At 48.1% G+C, this 19,253-nt stretch overlaps 1 protein-coding gene across 1 annotated transcript in view; it reads left to right on the top strand.

Moving 5' to 3' along the window:
- The first annotated feature begins 2,309 nt into the window (after nt 1–2,309).
- Nucleotides 2,310–19,253, top strand: part of COL20A1 (collagen type XX alpha 1 chain) — a 53,240-nt gene continuing 36,296 nt past the window's right edge. The window contains exons 1-11 of the mRNA XM_010396865.4: nt 2,310–2,651; nt 7,871–7,955; nt 10,294–10,404; nt 12,026–12,169; nt 12,407–12,565; nt 13,465–13,665; nt 14,852–15,007; nt 15,986–16,105; nt 16,276–16,440; nt 17,702–17,866; nt 18,804–18,976. Of these exons, the coding sequence (XP_010395167.1) occupies nt 7,883–7,955; nt 10,294–10,404; nt 12,026–12,169; nt 12,407–12,565; nt 13,465–13,665; nt 14,852–15,007; nt 15,986–16,105; nt 16,276–16,440; nt 17,702–17,866; nt 18,804–18,976 (1,467 nt within the window). The 5' untranslated portion in view covers nt 2,310–2,651; nt 7,871–7,882. The remainder of the gene's footprint in view (nt 2,652–7,870; nt 7,956–10,293; nt 10,405–12,025; nt 12,170–12,406; nt 12,566–13,464; nt 13,666–14,851; nt 15,008–15,985; nt 16,106–16,275; nt 16,441–17,701; nt 17,867–18,803; nt 18,977–19,253) is intronic.

Below are 19,253 nucleotides of genomic sequence, written 5' to 3'. Positions count from 1 at the left end.
GCTGTCTGTGCAGTCTTCCGAGAACACAAATGTGCTCCCCAGATGGCCCCATAAGCTGTGCCACCGGCTCTGTCAAGAAAATAAGGAAATGAATACAGGAATGTGTGTTTCCTTGTAAATTCTGAGGCTCCTGCTACTCTCATGGCTTAGCCACACTCACAGCCAGGGCTAGTCGCTGTTCCCAGCTGTTTCTTGAAAAGGCGACACTTCCATGATGGTGCATTTTGTGCCTCCACCCCTTAACAATGCTTGATTTCATTAATCAGCTTCGCCTCAGCAAGGAGGCAGGCAGAAATCCCAAACATCATAGGCTGCTACCAACCTAGTGATGGGAGGCAGCAAGGCAAAGCAGGGACCAAAACCAGAGTGTGCCCGAAAGGAAATGTGTCCTAGTCTGAATTTGACTCTGGGAAGGAACAAAAATGAGTGAAAGCCACCAAAATTCACCCCCCTGTCCCTTGCTGCTTACAAGATGGCTGTATTTGCAGTCAGTGCAAAATATTCCTTGCAAACTGCCCTGAAAGTGAACTAAATATAGAAAAACAGGTGATAACAAGAAGCTAGGGAGGTTTCCTTCTTTCCAGTTCACAGAGCATCCTGTTTGTGATTAGCCTGCAGTGCTGTGCATAGATAGGATGATCTCCAGCACTCCTGCTTAGGGCAGGGTCCTCAGTGCAGCTCCTTTGGTCACAAACCAAACCTTAAAAAAAAAACCAAAAAGGCCTCAAATAGTAATTTTGATTTGTGTTAAGATGGGGTTGACTTGCTTGGAAAATCTGGTGTCAGCTGTGTATCAGGTATTGCCTTAGTGCTGGCTGCCTTTTTTCCCTTGGTATAAAGGGATATCTGCTCCCCCAGTGCTGGTGCTGAGGTAATGGGACGACTTGGAGCACAGAATTCCTGGAACAGGGTCCAAGCAAGACATTTGCATTGCTAATTGGGGTCTTTCCAGCCCCTAAGTGGAACCAGACCATCTCCTCAGCCGTTTGTCAATAAACTCGCAGTTGTTATTTGTAGCATTCAGTGCACGAGTTAAGCAAACTCCATCTGCCTTTTTGCTTTTTAAATTCTATTTAGGGAGAGTTTGGGTGTCTGTGATGGCCCAAAGGTTTAACCCAGGGTGATTGGCTTGGACTAAGGTCAAAGCCAGAAGATTTAGGCATTGTGTGGGCACCTTGGGAAAGGCAGGCCAGAAAACAGCACCATGAACACAAGCACTGAGAACAGCTCCAGATTTTTCTGTGTCAAAGCAGGAATTTTTAATTCTGTATCTGAATTCCTTGAAAGCACAGGAGGTATGTGCTCATTTCTTTCTCTCTTACTTTTAAAGAAAACTGTAGCAGCTCTGAGCAACCTCAGAAACCCAACAGGAACTACAGAAGAGGTAATTTGTGGTATTTATGCATAGGGCAGTGACAACCCTCTCTCCGTGGGGTACCAAATGCTTTATGCTTTGTTTTATTAAGATTTGTTGCCCACTTTTTGCTCAGGGAAGCTGTGGCTGCCCCATCCCTGGAAGTGTTCAAGGCTGGGTTAGACGAGGCTTGGAGCAATCTGGGATAGTGGAAGGTGTCCCTGCCCATGGCAGGGGGTGGAATAATATGCTCAGTTATGTCCCTTCCAAACCAAATCCTTCCGTAATTCTATCATTTAAGTGCTTCGTTTTGGTGTTATTCTTTGGTCTGTATATTGTGATGCTTTTAAGTGCTTACAAGATTATAAAACAAAACTGCAAAGAACTAACAAATGTTTGTTTATTGTGCAAAATACTTTGAAAAGTGTGATATTTTCTTTCCCATTTAACTTGAAACTTCCAAAGATGTCCCTGTTTCCTGCTGAATGGCAATGCATCTTAAACTTCGCTCAGTTGCAGGGGGAGACTGATGCTGACAGTCCCTACAGATGCAGCTGAAAATCTGGCCTCTGTCTGTAATGAGAAATGTCACTGTCAGTCATTCCCTCCTGGCAATGAGGACCAAATCTGTCCAAAATAAGTTTTGGCAGGGAGCTGGGTGTCTCTCCCAGGTGCTCCTGGTGCTGAGGATCTCATCCCGGAGGAGCTCAGAGCTGGATCCTACAGCTGGGGAGCCCGCAGCACCATCGAGCTCCAGTTCATGATTCAGCCTGTGGCCCTGCAAAACTTACAGATGTGCTTAATTTCCTTAAGCAAACGAAACACAACTCCCCTTCAGTGCACATGCTGGGCTCTCAAAACTATTTAATGGGATGTGAGTGAGCCTGGACTGACTTCATCCCGGGGAGTCTGAGGGTGGGCAGAAGCCAGGACTTGTTGCTGCGTTCTAGGAAATCAGCGTGCAGCCTCCCAGGCAGAGATTTTATTTTATTTCATTAGCAAAGCCCCTAAAAGCTGTTTACTGCTGCCCATAGAAGCAGCCTCTTGCTTTTCATGCTTTATTTGGCCGCGGGAAGGGGCCAAGCCGTGCATGTGGAGAGGGAGGTGGGGGAATCCCATCCCTCTCCCTCTGTTCTCCCTCCCCTTCCTTATCCCTCCTGACGTCTGGGAATTGAAATCTTTAATCACGCCGAGGAGCAGATGAGGCGCCAGGGCAGCTTGTCCCACAGCTCCAGAATGTAGCCGGACCCGCCGCCCGTCCCGGCTGACTCCAGGGGAAGCCGCGCCGCTCCGAGAGGTCGGTGCCGCGCTCGCCTTCGGGGCTGGGTTTGCAGCGATGCCGAGGAGGGGCTGTGCTGTTTTGGGGCACGTGTGGGTATCCCAAGCAGGGAATTTCTGTAAGGTTTTGCTCTCTGGGAAGCTTGGAATTGGTGCAGCGCCGGGCAGGGGTGACAGGTCCCATCCTCTTCTGGTGAAGTGGCTTCAAGACGCATTCCCTGACAGTCAGTCAGTCTAAATACTGCCAGGACTGCCTTGGCAACTCTTTCGGGGCTGTGAGGAATGCACTTTTTTTTGTTGGTTTGATTTTTTTTTTTTTTTTTGGCCTTCTATTTTGTGGTTAATTGTCCAAAACTGCAGGATATTGCTGCCAGAGCGTACTTGGAAGGGTTTGCTACCAGTGTGGGATTTTCCCACCTGGATGAGTGGGTGGGTTCAGCCTGATAGGCTGGGGGAGCTGCAAAAGCTCAGCCTGGGAGTGCAATTGTACCTGTTTTGAGTCTGGTGCTGTGATGTTTGAGACCTTTTGTTCAATAGTGGAACTGAAATAGAGGAACTTTCCAGGAGAGAACAGAAAGGGGTTGATGAATTGGGGTCTTTTAGTCCGTTTTAGGTCCTTTAACCAGCAAAGCACTCGGGGAATGTGGAACAGATTTATTCCCTGCAGTTGGCTGCCTCGGGCAGGTCCCTGTCTCTTCTGCAGGGCTGCCCCTGGTGCTGCTCATGTGTCCAGCAGGGAGCGGGACACGAGGTGACATTGCTTCTGCCAGCACTTCTGTGCAGAGACAGTGATGACCTCTGGCATGAGGAAATGTCCCCAAACTGTGGCTGTGGAGGATGGAAATAACTCACAGTGCCTCCAAATCCTCACCTTTAGTTGTGCTGATTTAAATATGTGGCAGGCATTTTTTTCCCTTTAACTAACGTGACAACATGTAAGATTTCCTGTACAAAAAAGGGGATCTCTGACTGCCTTAACCTCCAAATCCCCTCCAAGCACACAGCTGGAGCAAGTGGAAAGGGGTGTGTTCCCGACACACATTTATTTTCCAGGCCCTGGAAATACTCACCACATGCTCCATATGTTGCTGCCTCCAAATTCCTTCCCTGGGGGTGAGTAACAGGGGAGAGGCATCAGCGTGCTGCGGGCTCCCTGCCTGCCAGCAGGCTGCTGTCACTGTGGTCCCCTCAGTCCCAGGGTCCACACTCAGCCTGGCTGGCTGGTGGCACCACTGATGGCAGAAATGGATGGGGAGGGACCACAGAGTCCTGGGGTGGGGGCTTGGCATGTGGCAGGCGAGTTGTGGAGAGGGAGCTCCTCTAGAAATGTGTTTTCCACCACTTCAGACAGGTGCATTTGTTATTCCTGATTTACAGGCAGGAAAATGAATGTTGGAGAAGAGGCAGAATGGCAATGGGTTTTCCTCTGAGCAGGCAGAAGAGATGAAGTCCCTGTTTCTTGCTTTAAAATCACAGTAAAGATCCACACCCTGGGGTCCAACTGTGCCCAATCTGTGTTAAAACCAGGATTACTGTGAGGGTGGGGAGGCCCTGGCACAGGATGCCCAGAGAAGCTGCGTCTGCCTCATCCCTGGAAGTGTCCAAGGCCAGGTTGGACGGGGCTGGTGGAAGGTGTCTCTGCCCGTGGCAGGGGGTGGAATGGGATGAGCTTTAAGGTCCCTTCCAGCCCAAACCAGTCTGTGGTTCTATGATAATACTGAACTGATCCTTACTGATGCATCAGGGTGGAAGCTCCTGCCTGAATCAGAGCCTGCAGTAAGCCCAGATCGGTGCAGGCAGGAGGAGTTGATTTTTCTGGACTTCAGATCCCATATAACCCTGGTTAACGGGAAAAGATCACACACAGACCAGTGCTTTTGCCGGAGCTTGGCATCCTGTTTGTCAGAAGAGTTGCACAGAAATTTCAAGGAAATCAAGAGCACTTTGGTGGCATTACAAAATGGCAAAAGTGAATTCAGTGAAATGACCTTGTTAGAAGATGTGAAGAAACAGAATTTACTCCAATATGTATAAACTGTTTTCCTTAATAATGCTAATGTATTTTTAGTGCATCACATGAAGAAATCTAAAGTAATACTGTTTTTCTCTTGACATGTTCCTTTTTTCTCCATTGCTTGCATCTCATACTGAGGGCAGTTAAAGTTTTACCTGCCCTGCACCGGCTCCCACCGTGTTTTCAGTTGGATACAGCAGAATAATGCTGTGAGGAGGCTTGTGCTGATTTCATTGGGCTAAACTGTCCTGTTTGACTCCAGACTGCTGAAATCTGCCCTAATCCCGTCACTGTTCATGTCCTTTCTGTGTTTCATTCATTGTTGTTTGAGGTAACTGTTACCTTGTATTTGCTATTTACAGGATCTTGTCAGAATTCTGAGAGAATTTTGACAGTTTTTTCAGCCAGTATGTGCTTTTTTTGGAACTGATATTATACTTAAATTTCTACAGTATGAAATTGCCTAGAATATATTAATTTTTTGCCTTATTTTAAAGATATTGAGCCTTTGTTGCTCCCATTGCATTAGTGGTTTTTCATCTGAAAAATAAACAGACCACACTGGAAGGACTGAATTTGATTAACTGAGGATTTGCAGCCCAGCTTTTGATGTTGGTATTCATGTGTTCTTATTTATTTGAACTTTTTGTGGATATTTTTGCTAGTAATTCCATGGGAAAGTGACCTTGTAATTCAAAGGTACCGTATATTTGCTACATTAAAAGTGAGGTGTTGCTCTGTTTGTTGCTGGGTTGTGTTTTCTCTCAGGATGGCACCACTGAATTTTCTTGGAGAAAGTTCCAGTGCTGCAGTGTGGGGTGGAGGGTGCAGCGCAGCACACCCCGGCTCCTGCCGGACACGGGGAGCCATGAAAAAAACGGGACAATTCCATCCGGGATGCAGGCTGGGGAAAAACCCGGACTGGATATTTCCTGGAGTACGGAATGGGGAAAAAACCCGGATGGGATTTTTCCTGGAGTGTGGAATGGGGGGAAAACCCGGACGGGATTTTTCCTGGAGTACGGAATGGACTCTTGTGAAAACCCGGACTGGATTTTCCCTGGAGTACGGAATGGGGGAAAACCCAGACTGGTTTTTTTCTGGAATACGGAATGGGTATAACTTAAATTTCACACTTAACATGTTCATGTGTTCAGCTGAGGCTAATCCAGAGGAAAATAAAGGGAGAGAGATTGAAAAGGGAAACCCCAGAATATTCTGTTGCTGAAAAATCCCTTTGTTTTGCTGTTTCTGTAATCTTTATAGTAAGCTTTACAAAGCTCCTCTGTGAGGTATCAGACAAGAATTTTGCAATCAGAACCTTCTGCTATTTGAGGTTTTCCTGACGTCCAAGCTTTCCTGCCCTGCACTGCTATTTAACCTGTTGTTGTTGTTTGTGAGTCTCAGAAGATCCCTCCTGCCTGCCTTCCCACACTCAGTTACCATCGTGGCCTATTTGACATGATCTATTGCTTTTCTTCTCACCTGAACAGATCAGTTCTTCCGTAATTCTTCCTTTCACAACTTCCAGAACTCTAAATTAATTCTTTTCCACTTCTGAAAGAGAATAATCCTTATGCCCAGTTGAAGCAAATCAGGAGAATGGAAAGTTCTGTAAGAGGTGTTTTCAGAGAAGCCAGAACCTTCCCCCTGCTCTCTGCCACTCTGTTTCTTAGTTCAAGGAATCTGAAAAATGCCGACTTTTTGCTGCTGTTTGGAACATGCACCTCTGCAGCCAGGGCAGGCTCTGCTTCCCTGGAGGTGACAGTCAGAGCCCTGAAACCCACCTGTAAAATGTTTGCTGTTTTTTATAAACAATGACCTCATTTTATTAGCTGGAAATATAAAGCAAGTGCTTCCCATGGCTAAAGGCTTCAGTTACACTGCAGTTGTTCGGTTCATCTTCAATCAAAAAAAAAAAAAAAATCACAGACAGGGAAGGGTGGTTAACAACTCCCTGTTACAACTTGCATGTTTTTCCGTTCATTCTTCCAGCAATTTAGATCTGATTTAAACAGATCATGCCTGGGTCACTCGTGCATATTTATTGTTCCTTGAAATTGCTACAAAGCTGCTGTTTTTGAAGGGAAACAGGCATTTGCCAGGAGCCTCTGCATACCTGTCCATCGAAGTGAATAGAAGTGAAATGTCACTGCAGGAGGCAGGGCTGGTTCTGCCAGAAGCAGTGAGGCTGAAATGTGTAGCACAGAGATGACAAAAGGCCAACAATGTGCGCTTAAAACCCAGTTTGTTGAGACCCACATGAGGGGATGGCACTGTTTCCATCAGGGTGACTTTCTGCTGACGTGAAATTCCTCACCCAAACTGAAGAGCACTGAAATTCAGGCCAGCAAAGCCAGCTGCAGGTGCTTAAGGTCTGTGGGCTGAGGCTGGCTATCCTCGGTCAGTCAGCTTTGGCCACGCTGCAGAGGTTATTTCTGAGTCACATTTATCCTCTGCCATGGCTAACCCTGTAACTGCCACTGCTTTCAGTCCGTTCAGTTAAAGCAAAACTGTTCCAGCAAGTCCTGAATGCAACTTCTTAGGAATGAAGTAAGAAATAAACCCTTTCTTTTTAAACTGTTCACATACAAACTCCACCTGGTCTGTGGATCCCTCCTGCTACAAAATTGCTTTATCACAGCAACTGAGGTCATTAAATCAGTGGTTTGAGGAGCCTGGCTGTTCCTCTTGATGCTTTTCATCTTAAGATCGGTGTATGCATGGCAGGGACATGAGAAACGTGCTGTCTGTACACCTGTAATGATCTTGGTCATGATAATCAGAAATAATTACTTCTGTACAATTTAAACCAGAAGTTATTCTGGAATCTGTCTGTCCAATCATTTGCCAGTGTTGCTCATTTCCAGATCAGAGCAGAACCCATGGCTTTGAGTTCCACTGCTGAGATTGTCCTGCCCAGAGAGCAGTGCCCAGCCCCAGCCCCAAGCAGGCTGAGAGGAGTGTTCCCCACCAGGTTTAGAAACACAGTTTAGTCCAAGGCACTGAACAGCTGTATTGGAGAACCAAAAAGATAAAATAATATGTAGGAATTGCAGGAAAATCTGTGTGTTCTTCTCCACCCACCCTTTCAGTGCCATCAATGATACCTTGAGCTGCAGATCCCAGGTTGTGGTGGCTTAACTGAGAGCTGCAAAAAACTGGATTTAGATGTGATGAAATATAACTTTTACTTCTCCCTCCTGACATTTGCCCTCTTGTAGGTCCTGGTCACAATGCTGATTCACACTTGGTTCTTCCTTGCCTGCCTACCTGTGATGAGCCATGTCTGGGGACGAGTGGGCCAAGGTAAGGAGCCTGCCTGCCCTTGTGGGGCTGTTCCCTTGTCTGTCCCCTGGGATAACCCAGCCCTTCCCGTTGGCAGTGGCACCACTGTGAGGGACATTCCCAAAGGCAGGCTGGATTTCAGGGGGCTGCTGTGCTCTGGTGTCTGTTGGTGAAGCTCCAAACAGCCTTCCCCATGCATGAAGAGAGATGAGGGATCAGGGGGCCCATCTGGGGAGAGGCTCTCTATCCCTCCCCACTCTGCCAGGCATGTCCTCATCTCTGGCAGCAGTCCAGCCACTCCCTTGCACCAGGGATGCATTTCAGCCTGTGCAAGCAATGAGGGGGTTATGTGATCAGTGGGAGCCTGAGAAATAGGAAGAAAAAGGGTGTTACTTCTTTAGTCACGGCACCTTCCTGCTGCTTTGGGTGTATATGATGAGATGTGGTGCAACATCTGGGTGAGAAAGCAGGAGGTGATTCCTCCTGTATCATCCTGCTCCGCAGAGGGACCAGAAATTACCTACAGCACCTCAGCACAGCCTTTCTGATGTGGAAGAACCACCTTAATGTTATGCTTGAACGTTGTGTGGAAGAGCACAAAGGTTTCTAGAAGGTGATGGCGCTGCAGGGGTGGGACAGATGTGTCTCCCTGCTGTGTATCTTCCACACTGCTGCACTTAAGCCTGGTCTTAACTCCCTGTCAGCTGGAGAGCAAGGTTACAGCATCGAATAGTGCACATCTAACGAAGGGCAAGGAAACAGTGGAGCTTTCATGGCACTGGGGATCATTTGCATCCAGCACATAATGGTGCTTTAGAGGATGATGTCCTTTCTGGTATGTCTGGGGACATTCTTGTCTTTTTAGCTTCTGGGCTCCTAGAGTGATGCCCAAGGAGCTGGACCACACTTGGCCAAAAGAAGAAAACTCCATGTTTAATCTAACTCTGAATTCCCCTCATTGTTTCATGATCTTCGACCATTTCTCTTAGGCATGATTTTGGGATTTGCTTTTTGCCCTTCACCCCTCTTTCCCCTGTTTTCTTTCTTCCTCTTCAGATTTGCCTGGGGTGAGATGTGAATCTGCCCTTTGTTTCCCCAAATAGTTGTCTGCTTGTTGAGCAGCCTGCAGGAAGTCTCTGCAAGGAAAGGTTAAGGCACAGATGTTGAGCTGAGGCAAGCAAGACCTCACTGCCAGCTCTCACTGCTTTCCTGGGTGGTGACATCATGGCAGGGATGTCAGGAGGTGTCTGGGCATCATGCAAGACCAGAGCAGGGACTTGAGGAGCCCTGGGTGGCAGTTTGGCAGCACTGACCAGAAACTCCAGGTCAGCCTAAGCTTTTTTTTTTTTTTGTGAGTAATTGTAAAGGGAAAGAGATTGCTAACAGCTGCAAGTGAGGGGAACACTTGGGTGCAGATGTTTATAGTGTGCTCACTCACTGCAAATTAGGGCATCCTGCTGGAAAGGCAGCTCTGGGCATGGTGTCAGAAGGAAGGGAGAGAAATCTGCTGAGTTGCCACCCTGCATCCAGCCAAGTGAAAAAGTTTCATATGGTGACATTTGTACGACAGGAATCATGGATTCAAGGAGTGACACATGAGCTCCAACCTCTAGCTGGGGTTAACAGATAGCTGTGAAATCTGGAGATGATAAGGGAATGTGCTCTTTCTTCTCTTTACCTCCTTGTCTGATACTATTTTTTTCCTCAGGATTTGTCATTTAGTTTGCAGCTCCCTGCAGCAAACTGATAGAAGCTGGTGCCCATGAGTTATGGTCCTGCCAGGAGCTGTTATTTACACTTTATCAGGTTTTTCTTTCCTTTTTTTTTTTTCTTTCTGTTCTTTCTAAACCCAGTTGGTCCTTGGAGCTGCCTCTGAAATGATCTTTGCAGAAATGTGGGATCCATCACCTGGGGAATTTCTGTATTTCTCAGCAGCCCAAGCCTATTGAAGAGCCTTGCTGAGCCCATTTACGTGTTTGCTGCCCTCCCATTTCACGTTTGCACTGAACACTCTTGCTGTACAAAAACATTCAGCATGAAAGCTCCTGGAAGAGCCCTTCAAGACATGAAGGGTGCAGAGAAAGCCCTCACCTCTGTGGGAGGCTGCTTTACCTTTCTGCAGGGGTGTAAAATGAGCACCTGAGAAACTGCTCTTTGCATGCGAGGCTCCAGGCCTGCAGAGGTGCAAGGGGACTGCAGGAGCTGCCGTGCAACCCCAGGGGATGCTGAGGACTTGCCTGGGATGGTGAAGGTTCCCTTTGTACTGCAGCTGTTCCTGCGTCCTTAGAGGAGACAGCACACATAGGTTTTGTGGGAGGAATTGCACCGTAACAGCACGGACATATCTCCTCCTCCCCAGGGTCAGGCCGGCTGAAACTCACTGTCCTCTCAGAAGACAGGCTCCAGATGAAGTGGAAAGAGACTGAAGGGAACATCAGTGGCTACAAAGTTCGGGTAAAGCCCATGGCAGGTATGTGCTGACACCCTGGACATCAGACCCAGCAGAGATTTGTGTGAGAGGGAGGGACTGAGCTCCACCTTTCATCTGGTGGCCAACAGGACCTAAGTATGAGCATTATTTAGACCTTAAGGGAATAGAGACAAGGCAGAGGGACTTATCCTGTTCTGGTTCCAGGTGTTTATTTCACTGGGCTGTACATGCAGTATGGACAAGGAGCCTTTCTGGCCACAGTGGGAGCAGTCTGTAGTGCCACTCAGTGCAGGCACAGTCCCTTTATCACTCATTCACAGGAAAGAGATGAAATTCAGCTCTGTTCATCCCAGGGGAAAGGTTTAGCCAGAAATGCTGTTCTTTAGGACTCTGTGAGACAAATATGAAAAAGGTTCATTGCCTGGTTCTTCTATGGGAGCTCCCAGCTCTCCCACCACCTGCAGGGACATGGAATGGGAAGACTTCGACCCTATTTGTGTGGGGAGACTCATCCCTCTTGCTCCCTACCCCTACTCCCTGACTTCAGATGTTGAACCTGGTGGTGTTGGAAGGACACGATGTCCCGTAGTGGGGAGGAGGGACTGCAGGCATCCTTAGTCGAGGCCTGGCATTCGGTTTCCAGTCGCTGCCGCTTTCCCAGTGAGCCGGAAAAGGGAGCTGCCGGGCAGGAGTGCGGGCGGCAGCTCCTGTGATCATCTGCCCGCTTTTAGCTCAGCCCCCACCTGTTTCCCAAGCTGGAGCAGAAGGTTTCCCATTCCTTCCCTGCCCTGCTCCTCCCCTGAGCCTCAGCTCAGCAGAGATTGATGAGCATCCCGGGAATGCAGGGAATCCCCACCGGCCTCTTAGCACATGCCTGAGGCTTTCCCTCTTAGGCTGGGGAGTTTCCAGCCTTAGGCAGGGGCACAGGGACGGCTGGGTCAGAAACAGATCCATCTCCATAATTTCAAGCTTGCAGACCTTTCCTGGTCAGAGGGGTTTAGGGAGCTGCTGTGCCTGTCTCTGGAGCAATCGCTGCCTCACTCTATCTGCTCGCTGCCCTGCCAACACAGAAGTGCCCAGTTCTTGGCTGGTCAAGGCATTCCAGAACAGGGTCCAACAGCCTGGGACATGGCTGTGGAGGGGTCTGGAGGCAGTGCCAGCCCCAGAAATGAGCTGTCTCCTGCAGGCAGCAGCTGCCCTTGCACAGAGATGGGGCAGAGACAGCACAGCTGGGATAAGTAAGATGAGTCCCAAGTGCCAGTGGTAACCTCCAGAGACATCGAGTCACTTCCTCATTTTGTCACATATAACCTCAATCAGTTGGGTGTCTTCATTCAGCAGTTGCCAGTCTTTACACTCTGAACACCAGCTTTTTACTCAACAGCTCCTTGGGAAGCTGGTGAGAGTTGCACTAATACTGGGTGGGAAGTAATTTCCTAATTTGGGCACATATCAGGGACTTTAAAAACCCCACCTCTATCTTCTCCACTCTACATTGAGAAAAAGAGTAAAAATCGGAGCTCCTCAAAATTTAAAGAATAAATAGGAGCTGACTGCGGTCCCTAGGCAGACATTCCCTGCATTTCGGTGCTGCTTTTGCTACTGTCAGCTTAACTTTAAGCTCTGACAGGCTCTGAACTGTGGTTTCATCCCACCTCAGGGGACTCGGAGCAAGAAGTCATGCTGAAAACCAAGACTCCCAAAGCCACGGTGGGAGGGCTGAGCCCCACCAAGGAATACACCCTGCAGGTCTATGTGCTCAACGGCTCCCAGGAAGCCCTGTTTGCCAAGAGGAAATTTGTGAGTAAGTGGAGAGGGCTAAATTTTACCACTCAGAGCTCCTGAGGCTCCTGGGGATGTGGCTGCACAGAGCTCATCCTCTGGCACACACCCTGCAGACTCTTTGGCAATCACAGAGCCTGGTACTGTTTTGGTTGGAAGGCTGGAAAGGGAGATCGGGAAGATTCAGGGGATGAGGGAGGGACTGTGGCTCACAGGCCTCTCTAGATGGGCAATTTCTCTGTTTTTGGTCTTCCTACAGTAGAGGAACTCAAAAATGCATCCCAGACTAGAAATAACCGAAGGAATGCAGGAGCTGCATCAGGAAAGAACCTCACCTCCTCGGGGAGCTCGGCAGCTGAGCACAGTTGGGTGGCAGAGGCCACCCCACCACCCCTGAACACTGCTCTGTCCCAGACAGGTGGGTGCTGTCACCATTCTGGAGTCATACGGGATTGATTTTGAGCCACGGACTGTGCCATGCTGCCATGGCTGGAGCACACAGCTGTCCTTAAAACCGTTCCCACTTTCTCCCTGCAACCTTCCTTCATCAGATATATTCTGTCAGTGAAACTTGCTAGCCTGGTCTCATCCTTTGCATACAATTCTTAGCTACAGGAACACAGTAAAACACTTAAAAATATTTGCCCCTCATTCCAGCCAAGCTGACAATGCACATCCAAGTGTCCAAATTCAGCAGATGCAAACTTATCCTTCAACTGAATGTGGATCCTTGGAGAACAAGCTGCTCCCTAAACACTGCGGCTAATGGTGCTTTTCCCCCTAAGCTCTGTGTTCCAAGGCTGGCTGCCGGTGCTCTACAAGAAGGATTTCCTCAACCTCCCTGGCTGAGGACTGTATGTAACTACAGAGTCTCATGTTTCCACGAGCTCAAAAGGGAATTACACCTGCTGATGGAAGAAAGATCCATCATGGCCATTATCCAAAAAGTCTTGGGTGTTTGTGAGCCACAGATTGCTGAGCTCTGGAGAGCAACTGGTATGAAGTCCCTTGGGATGTTTTCCCTGGTTTATATTTTACAAACATTCATTGTTTTTCATCATCAAGGATAATGGGAGGGACAAACTTGCTGATGTGATCCGTTACTAACGTTAACTCCTGAGCACACGTGCAGCCCTCTCAGAGAGGTGTGAATGAAGGTGGTGTCAGTCTATGCACCTATTTGCATAAATCTGTAGGAATTTTACCCTCTCTGAGGTCCTTACACCTGTGTCAAGTGTGGCTCAAATCAGCTGAGAAGTGAGGTTCCATGGGGATAACACAGTTAGGGACAATGGAATTTTTCTATTTGGAGCACAGCAAAGGACAGAGCTGAAAAGAAAAGGCAGAAGGGGATTCAGCCAAAGAGCTCCGGAGAAACGACAAGAAACCAGCCGAGTGTGGAGGCCAGCGTGACAGAAACAACATCAATAACCCCAAAATCATCCCCGCGTACTCCTGAAAACGCAGAGCGAGAGTCTCCAGGAAAAGAAAAACCCCCAAAGGATTCACTGAGGCGAGGTGAGAAGGGGTTCAAACATGTCTTGCTCCTTCTTCCCTGCTCTTTTCCCTAACACACACTGAATTCAAGCTTTCCACCCCACCCTCTGCCCCCCCGGAGTACAGTGCTGCTGGTTGTGCTTCCAATCACTAGGTCATGCTTTGGGAGCTGTCAGAGCTCACTGGAGAAATTTGGAGTTCTGTAGAACAACATGAATTCTAAGGAAAGCTGGAGTTAGGCCAAAAATTCCTTCCAGATGATTTAATTTATTGATTTTAATTGATTTGGCACTATTCTCTCTTCAATGTTGTCATCTCCCCCTGCTTCTGGCAGATTCGTGTAAGCATTTGTGTTCTTCAGCAGAGCACCCCCAGCCATGGACCTTTCCAAGGTGTTTCCTTTCCAAACACCAGGGATGTTTGTTACCCAGCCTGCTCCTCCTTCTGGGCTTGTTCTTCGTGTTTCACAGATAACTGATCCATGAGGATCCTTCAGATTCAGTTGAGACTGAGATGGCTCCCAGCTTGGCTGAAATGGTGTGAATGGGATGGGCCAGAGAATCTGTGTCTGTGATGAGAGACAGGCCCCTTTGGAGCCTGATAAATCTTAATGGGATAATCTGTTTCCCCTCCACCAAAGATGCAAAATCTGAGAAATACTCCAGGAAGATGCATTCAATTAGCAACATGCTGTATCTTATCCTCTGCTAAGCTGAAGGCCTGGGGTGGGGACGAAGGCAGGGCTGGAGTATCCATGGTGCCAGCAGGTTTTTACGGGGAGATTGGATTTAATATAAAGCCATGAAATAATTGTAGCCCACAGGGGATCTCGTGATGGAATGGAATTAAGCAATCACCTGCAATTCTTGGAGACTTAGGCTAGATAAAAGGAAGCACTGGGCTGGGGCTGAGATGGAATGGAGCTGACAGCTTGCAGAGGGCAGTGCTTGGGTTAGCACATGCTTCTGGAGAGCATTAACCCCTTCTTTGCAGAGGTGCAGCTCCACACCACTCCGTTTCTTGGTACTGACATGGGTTATACTTGGCTCTGTGGTTTTCACGAGATGCTGGCATGTGCCAGACTGGCAGATGGTCTATTCCACCATCCAGACAAGGCCCTGCACAGCAGATTCGCTTTTTAGCTTAAAACTGAAGCGGGTTTCCTCCTTACAATTGGTTCTCTCAGTATCAAACCTTTCCCCTGCAGGCTCCCAGTTTCAGTGTGACACACCTGCAATGACTGATATCGTCCTGCTTGTGGATGGGTCCTGGAGCATCGGACGCAACAATTTCAAGCTCATTAAGGAGTTCCTGAGCAATCTGATTTCCCCATTCAGTATTGCAGAAGACAAGATAAGAGTAGGTAGGACATGCTCCTGTTTCCTGACCTTAGGATGTTGATGTTTGAAGGGGCCTTGGTCTCTTGCTATGTGCTCCTCTTGGGAGCTCTTATTCCTTTAGGATGCAGTCCTAGAGCTGCTCTTGGAAGCTTTTCCCATCTGGTAGCAAGCTCTGGCCTCTAGTGGCTGTGAAAAATATCTGCACAGTGAACAGAAGTGCTGTCTTTGGGCAGCACCAGCTTGGGTGGTGATGCTGAGATACTTTTGGGATTTGCTACCATCTGTGACGAGGTGCTCAGCCACCAATGCACTGTGTGCAGTGGCAGTGCCACACTGGGGCTGCTGTGAATTCAGCTTGGAATGGGGCTGCTTCCAGCTCTGAATGCTACTGACAGCCGGGCTGTACATGAAATAGGATGATGTAAATCTCTCTCAGCCCTTGAAACTGATTGTTTGACCCTGATTAACTTTGACACCTTATCAAACACCTCTGATCATCATGAGATGATCATGAGAGGGGTGTGTACCCCTGTACCCCGTGGGGTCTGAGGCATCGCTTTGCCGCCTGCATGGCAGGACCATAAAATCAGGGAATATCCTGAGTTGGAAGGGACGCACAAGGATCATCGGGTCCAAGTCCTGGCCCTGCACAGAACACCCTGAGAATCCCACCCTGGGCCTGAGAGCATTGTCCAAATGCTCCTGGAGCTCTGTGAGGCCTGGGACTGTGACCACTGCCCTGGGGAGCCTGTTCAGTGCCCAACCACCCTCTGGGGGAAGAACCTTTTCCTAATGTCCAACCTAAACCTCCCCTGACTCAGCTTCATGCCATTTTCTCAGAACCACACAGAGAAGTGGAGTTAGAAGCCTCATCTACTCACCCTCAGTCCCTTTCATTATTTTGTGTCATCCTTCCTGGCAATCCTGACACCGGCTCCCAGAGTGGGTCTCCTGCAGCTCACCTGGGCTGGCTGGATGCCCATAGCTCCTGTTTTTCCCAGGGCTGTCCCAGTACAGCAGTGACCCCCGCACGGAGTGGGATCTGAGCGCTTACTCCACGAGGGAACAGGTGCTGGAGGCCGTGAGGAATTTGCGGTACAAGGGTGGCAACACCTTTACAGGTAACTCCTTACAGGGCTCTAAACAGCCCTTGCAGCGACAGTGGGGGAAGCTGTTCCCATGGGAAAATGTGCTCTGTGGGGCTGTGGCTGCTGGGGAGCAGAAAAAAGAGTAAAGGCATTGGGGTTGTTCGGAGGGCTGTGGCACATCCTCCATCTCTGCTCCTCCCCAGGTCTAGCACTGACCCACGTCCTGGAGCAGAATCTGAAACCAGATGCTGGTGCCCGGCTGGAGGCTGAGAAGTTGGTAATCCTCCTGACTGATGGGAAATCCCAGGATGATGCCAACCTGGCTGCTCAGACCTTGAAAAACCTGGGCATAGAGATATTTGCCATCGGTAAGATCACAGCCATTGATAATCTGTAGGACAAAGCCAACCTATTTTTGGTCATCTTTAAATTGAAGATTATGTTCCCTCAACTTTGAAAGAAGGATCCTAAGGCTGTAAAACTGAGGTAGTGGATGAGACCTCATTACATTGAGGCTAAGATGAAAATTAACTCATTTATTCAGCACAGGCAGTGTTTTCAAATAATATTTTTTTTTTTAGGAAAAGCATTCACATGGGAGATGTCACACCTCCCATCTAAAGACCTTTGGGAGCCTCAGGGACCTGTGCCATGAGAACAATATTCTCAGCTGTGGAATTAGGCAAGAGATGTTGTATTGGGGATGGCAGGAGACCTCCTGTATTATTACTGCCTCTCACAACTTCCCATTTCTCTAAATAACAGCATTATCTGCTCTTCACTGTCCAGCAGCAACACCAAGACACAAAATGGCCTTGAGCAGCTCCGGCCTTGATGACCACAAGGTCTGCTAGAGACTGATACATGAGCAATAAAGTTACATAAAAACTCTCCTGAAATTGCAGTCTCCAAAAGTTTGTGCTAAGCTGTGTTGGGAACATGCAAGCGAGCGTTTATTGCATAGGGTTATGTGGGTAAGTGGCTTTTATGGAGTGAGGAGAGCTGCTGAGCCTCCTTGGACAGTGGTAGGGAACCTGTCCTTGGACAGTGGTAGGGAACCCTGAACCTAGCTCTGGGAAGCAAAATGAGTTGTACTGTGGAGCTTGGTCTGCAGAGAGTTAATGAGGATGAGGAGCTGAAGGATGGGGATGCTCTGTGATGGAGAAGTTCTGTTATACAAATGGGCTGCTTTTTGCTCGTCCCTGACTCTGTGGGATGCGGAGTGATGTTCTGATGAACAACAGGCTCTCTGTGGGGAGTGCTAGCGCCTCATAAATATAAAATGGTTGGTTGTTCATTCAGTCCCTCATCCGTTTATGCCAACAGCCTCTCAGGTTGAAAAATACCTCCCTTCCTGATAGCAAAGCCTGCAAGTGGTGAGGAGGCAGGAGGACAGAAGGAGGATTCACCAGACTGTCTCCAGGTTGCTAAAGGCCTTCTGAGCTGAAAGCTCTTCCCAGGCTGGGCTGAGGTGGTTGCTGCAGGAAAGCTCAGGGCCACTAAGACACCACTCTGCCACTGGGACAACTGGGAGGCTGTTCTTGGAGAGCAGGGTGATGGTAAACCCACCTCTGGGGAGTCCCTCTGCTCCTGTCTGGGGAGGTTCTCAGCCTCGTTCTCTGGTCGCAGGGGTGAAGAACGCGGACGAGGCGGAGCTGAGGCAAGTGGCCTCGGAGCCGCTGGAGCTCACCGTGTACAACGTGCTGGACTTCCCCCTGCTCAGCTCCCTGGTCAGCAAACTCACACGGGTCCTGTGCACCAGGATCAAGGAGAGGAGCCACAAGGAAACCACAGGTGATGTGGGACCTCCTTGGTGAGAGCTTCCTGCTGCTCACCATCCCCCTTCTTCTTGGTGGATAAAATCCCCTCAAGACAATAATAACCACTATATGGAAAAGGAACTTCCTTTCCCTCTTCCTTTATATATGGTGTGATAAATGTGTTGTAACCATCTTCTTTTCCGAGTTTCTTCCAACGAGGCAGAAAAAGCAGGAGAACTAATAGGAAAATATACTAGGGAAAGTCTATGGAGTAAATGTGGAGGTAGGGTGAGGAAATAATAAAGCACCTAAACATATTAGTTTTTTCTCCACAAAACTTTTAATATTGGATCTCCAACAAGTTAAAATCAAGCAGCCATTTCTTTCCTTTGCTGGGAACAGCTTGCATGATGAAGAGCATGAAGAACCACTCCAGATGTTAACTTAGATCCTCAAGAGAAATATTGTGTACATATTTCCACCTCTTTCTGCTCTAAGATTGACCTAAGCAGAATGGGAAAGTCTAAATTTCAAGCATACTTTCATTTAATGCTCTGGAGATTCATATTAATAAATTCATTTATTCTTACTGATTTGTATTTGGCATAATTAGACATTTTACAAAGGTGAAGGTTAGGCTGAAGAAAAATGGGCTTGTCCAAAAAGAAACCAAAGTAATTTTTGCTTGTTAATTTTGGCAAATTTTTGAGATTAAGGAACGCAGACTTGTGTTGAAGAATTATTTGCAGCACCCAGCAAAATACACAGCCTGTTCTCTATGGAGTATTTATGTTCTCTGTACAGCCAGTTTTAAAATATTTATTTCAGAGCAGTCTGGAACAGTTTCTATACTCTATAGGGAAGGAGACTGCAACTTGGTTTGAAAAATGTCACTCATGTTTATGAGCTGGAAAGTACATTTGGCATGAGAAGTGTGAATATAAGAAAATAACTGTGGTTTTAATTCCTAGGCAGCGCTGTGAAAGATAACCCTGCCAACACGGGTCCCCAGATCAGCCCAACTGACCTGAAAATATCTGCTGTGACCTCCAAGAGCATGCACTTGGCCTGGAGCCCTCCTCTGAGACCACCAAAGAAATACCGGGTTGTGTATTATCCATCCAAGGGTGGGACACCCAAAGAGGTGAGAGACCTTTCCCTGGACACCTGAGACTGCCACAGCTTCCAGATGGTGGCTGGCAGTTTAAGGAGGCTTGGGTGGACAAAAAGAGGATGGCAATGGGGTATCAGTTAAGCCAGAGATGAAATTAAATGCACCATGAGTGTAAATGTGAAGAGGTAATAGGGTGATAAGATAGAAGACTCTGATTTTTCTCTTAGCCAGTGTTATCCCCTCCCTAAATAATGTGTTTTGACTTGGAGAGGACTCTCAGGTGCAGAGAGCCAAGGATATCTGGGAT

This window comes from Corvus cornix, chromosome 20 (genome assembly GCF_000738735.6).
Source record: "Corvus cornix cornix isolate S_Up_H32 chromosome 20, ASM73873v5, whole genome shotgun sequence".
Taxonomy (NCBI): Eukaryota; Metazoa; Chordata; class Aves; order Passeriformes; family Corvidae; genus Corvus; species Corvus cornix.
This window is presented reverse-complemented; position numbering and strand designations above follow the sequence as displayed.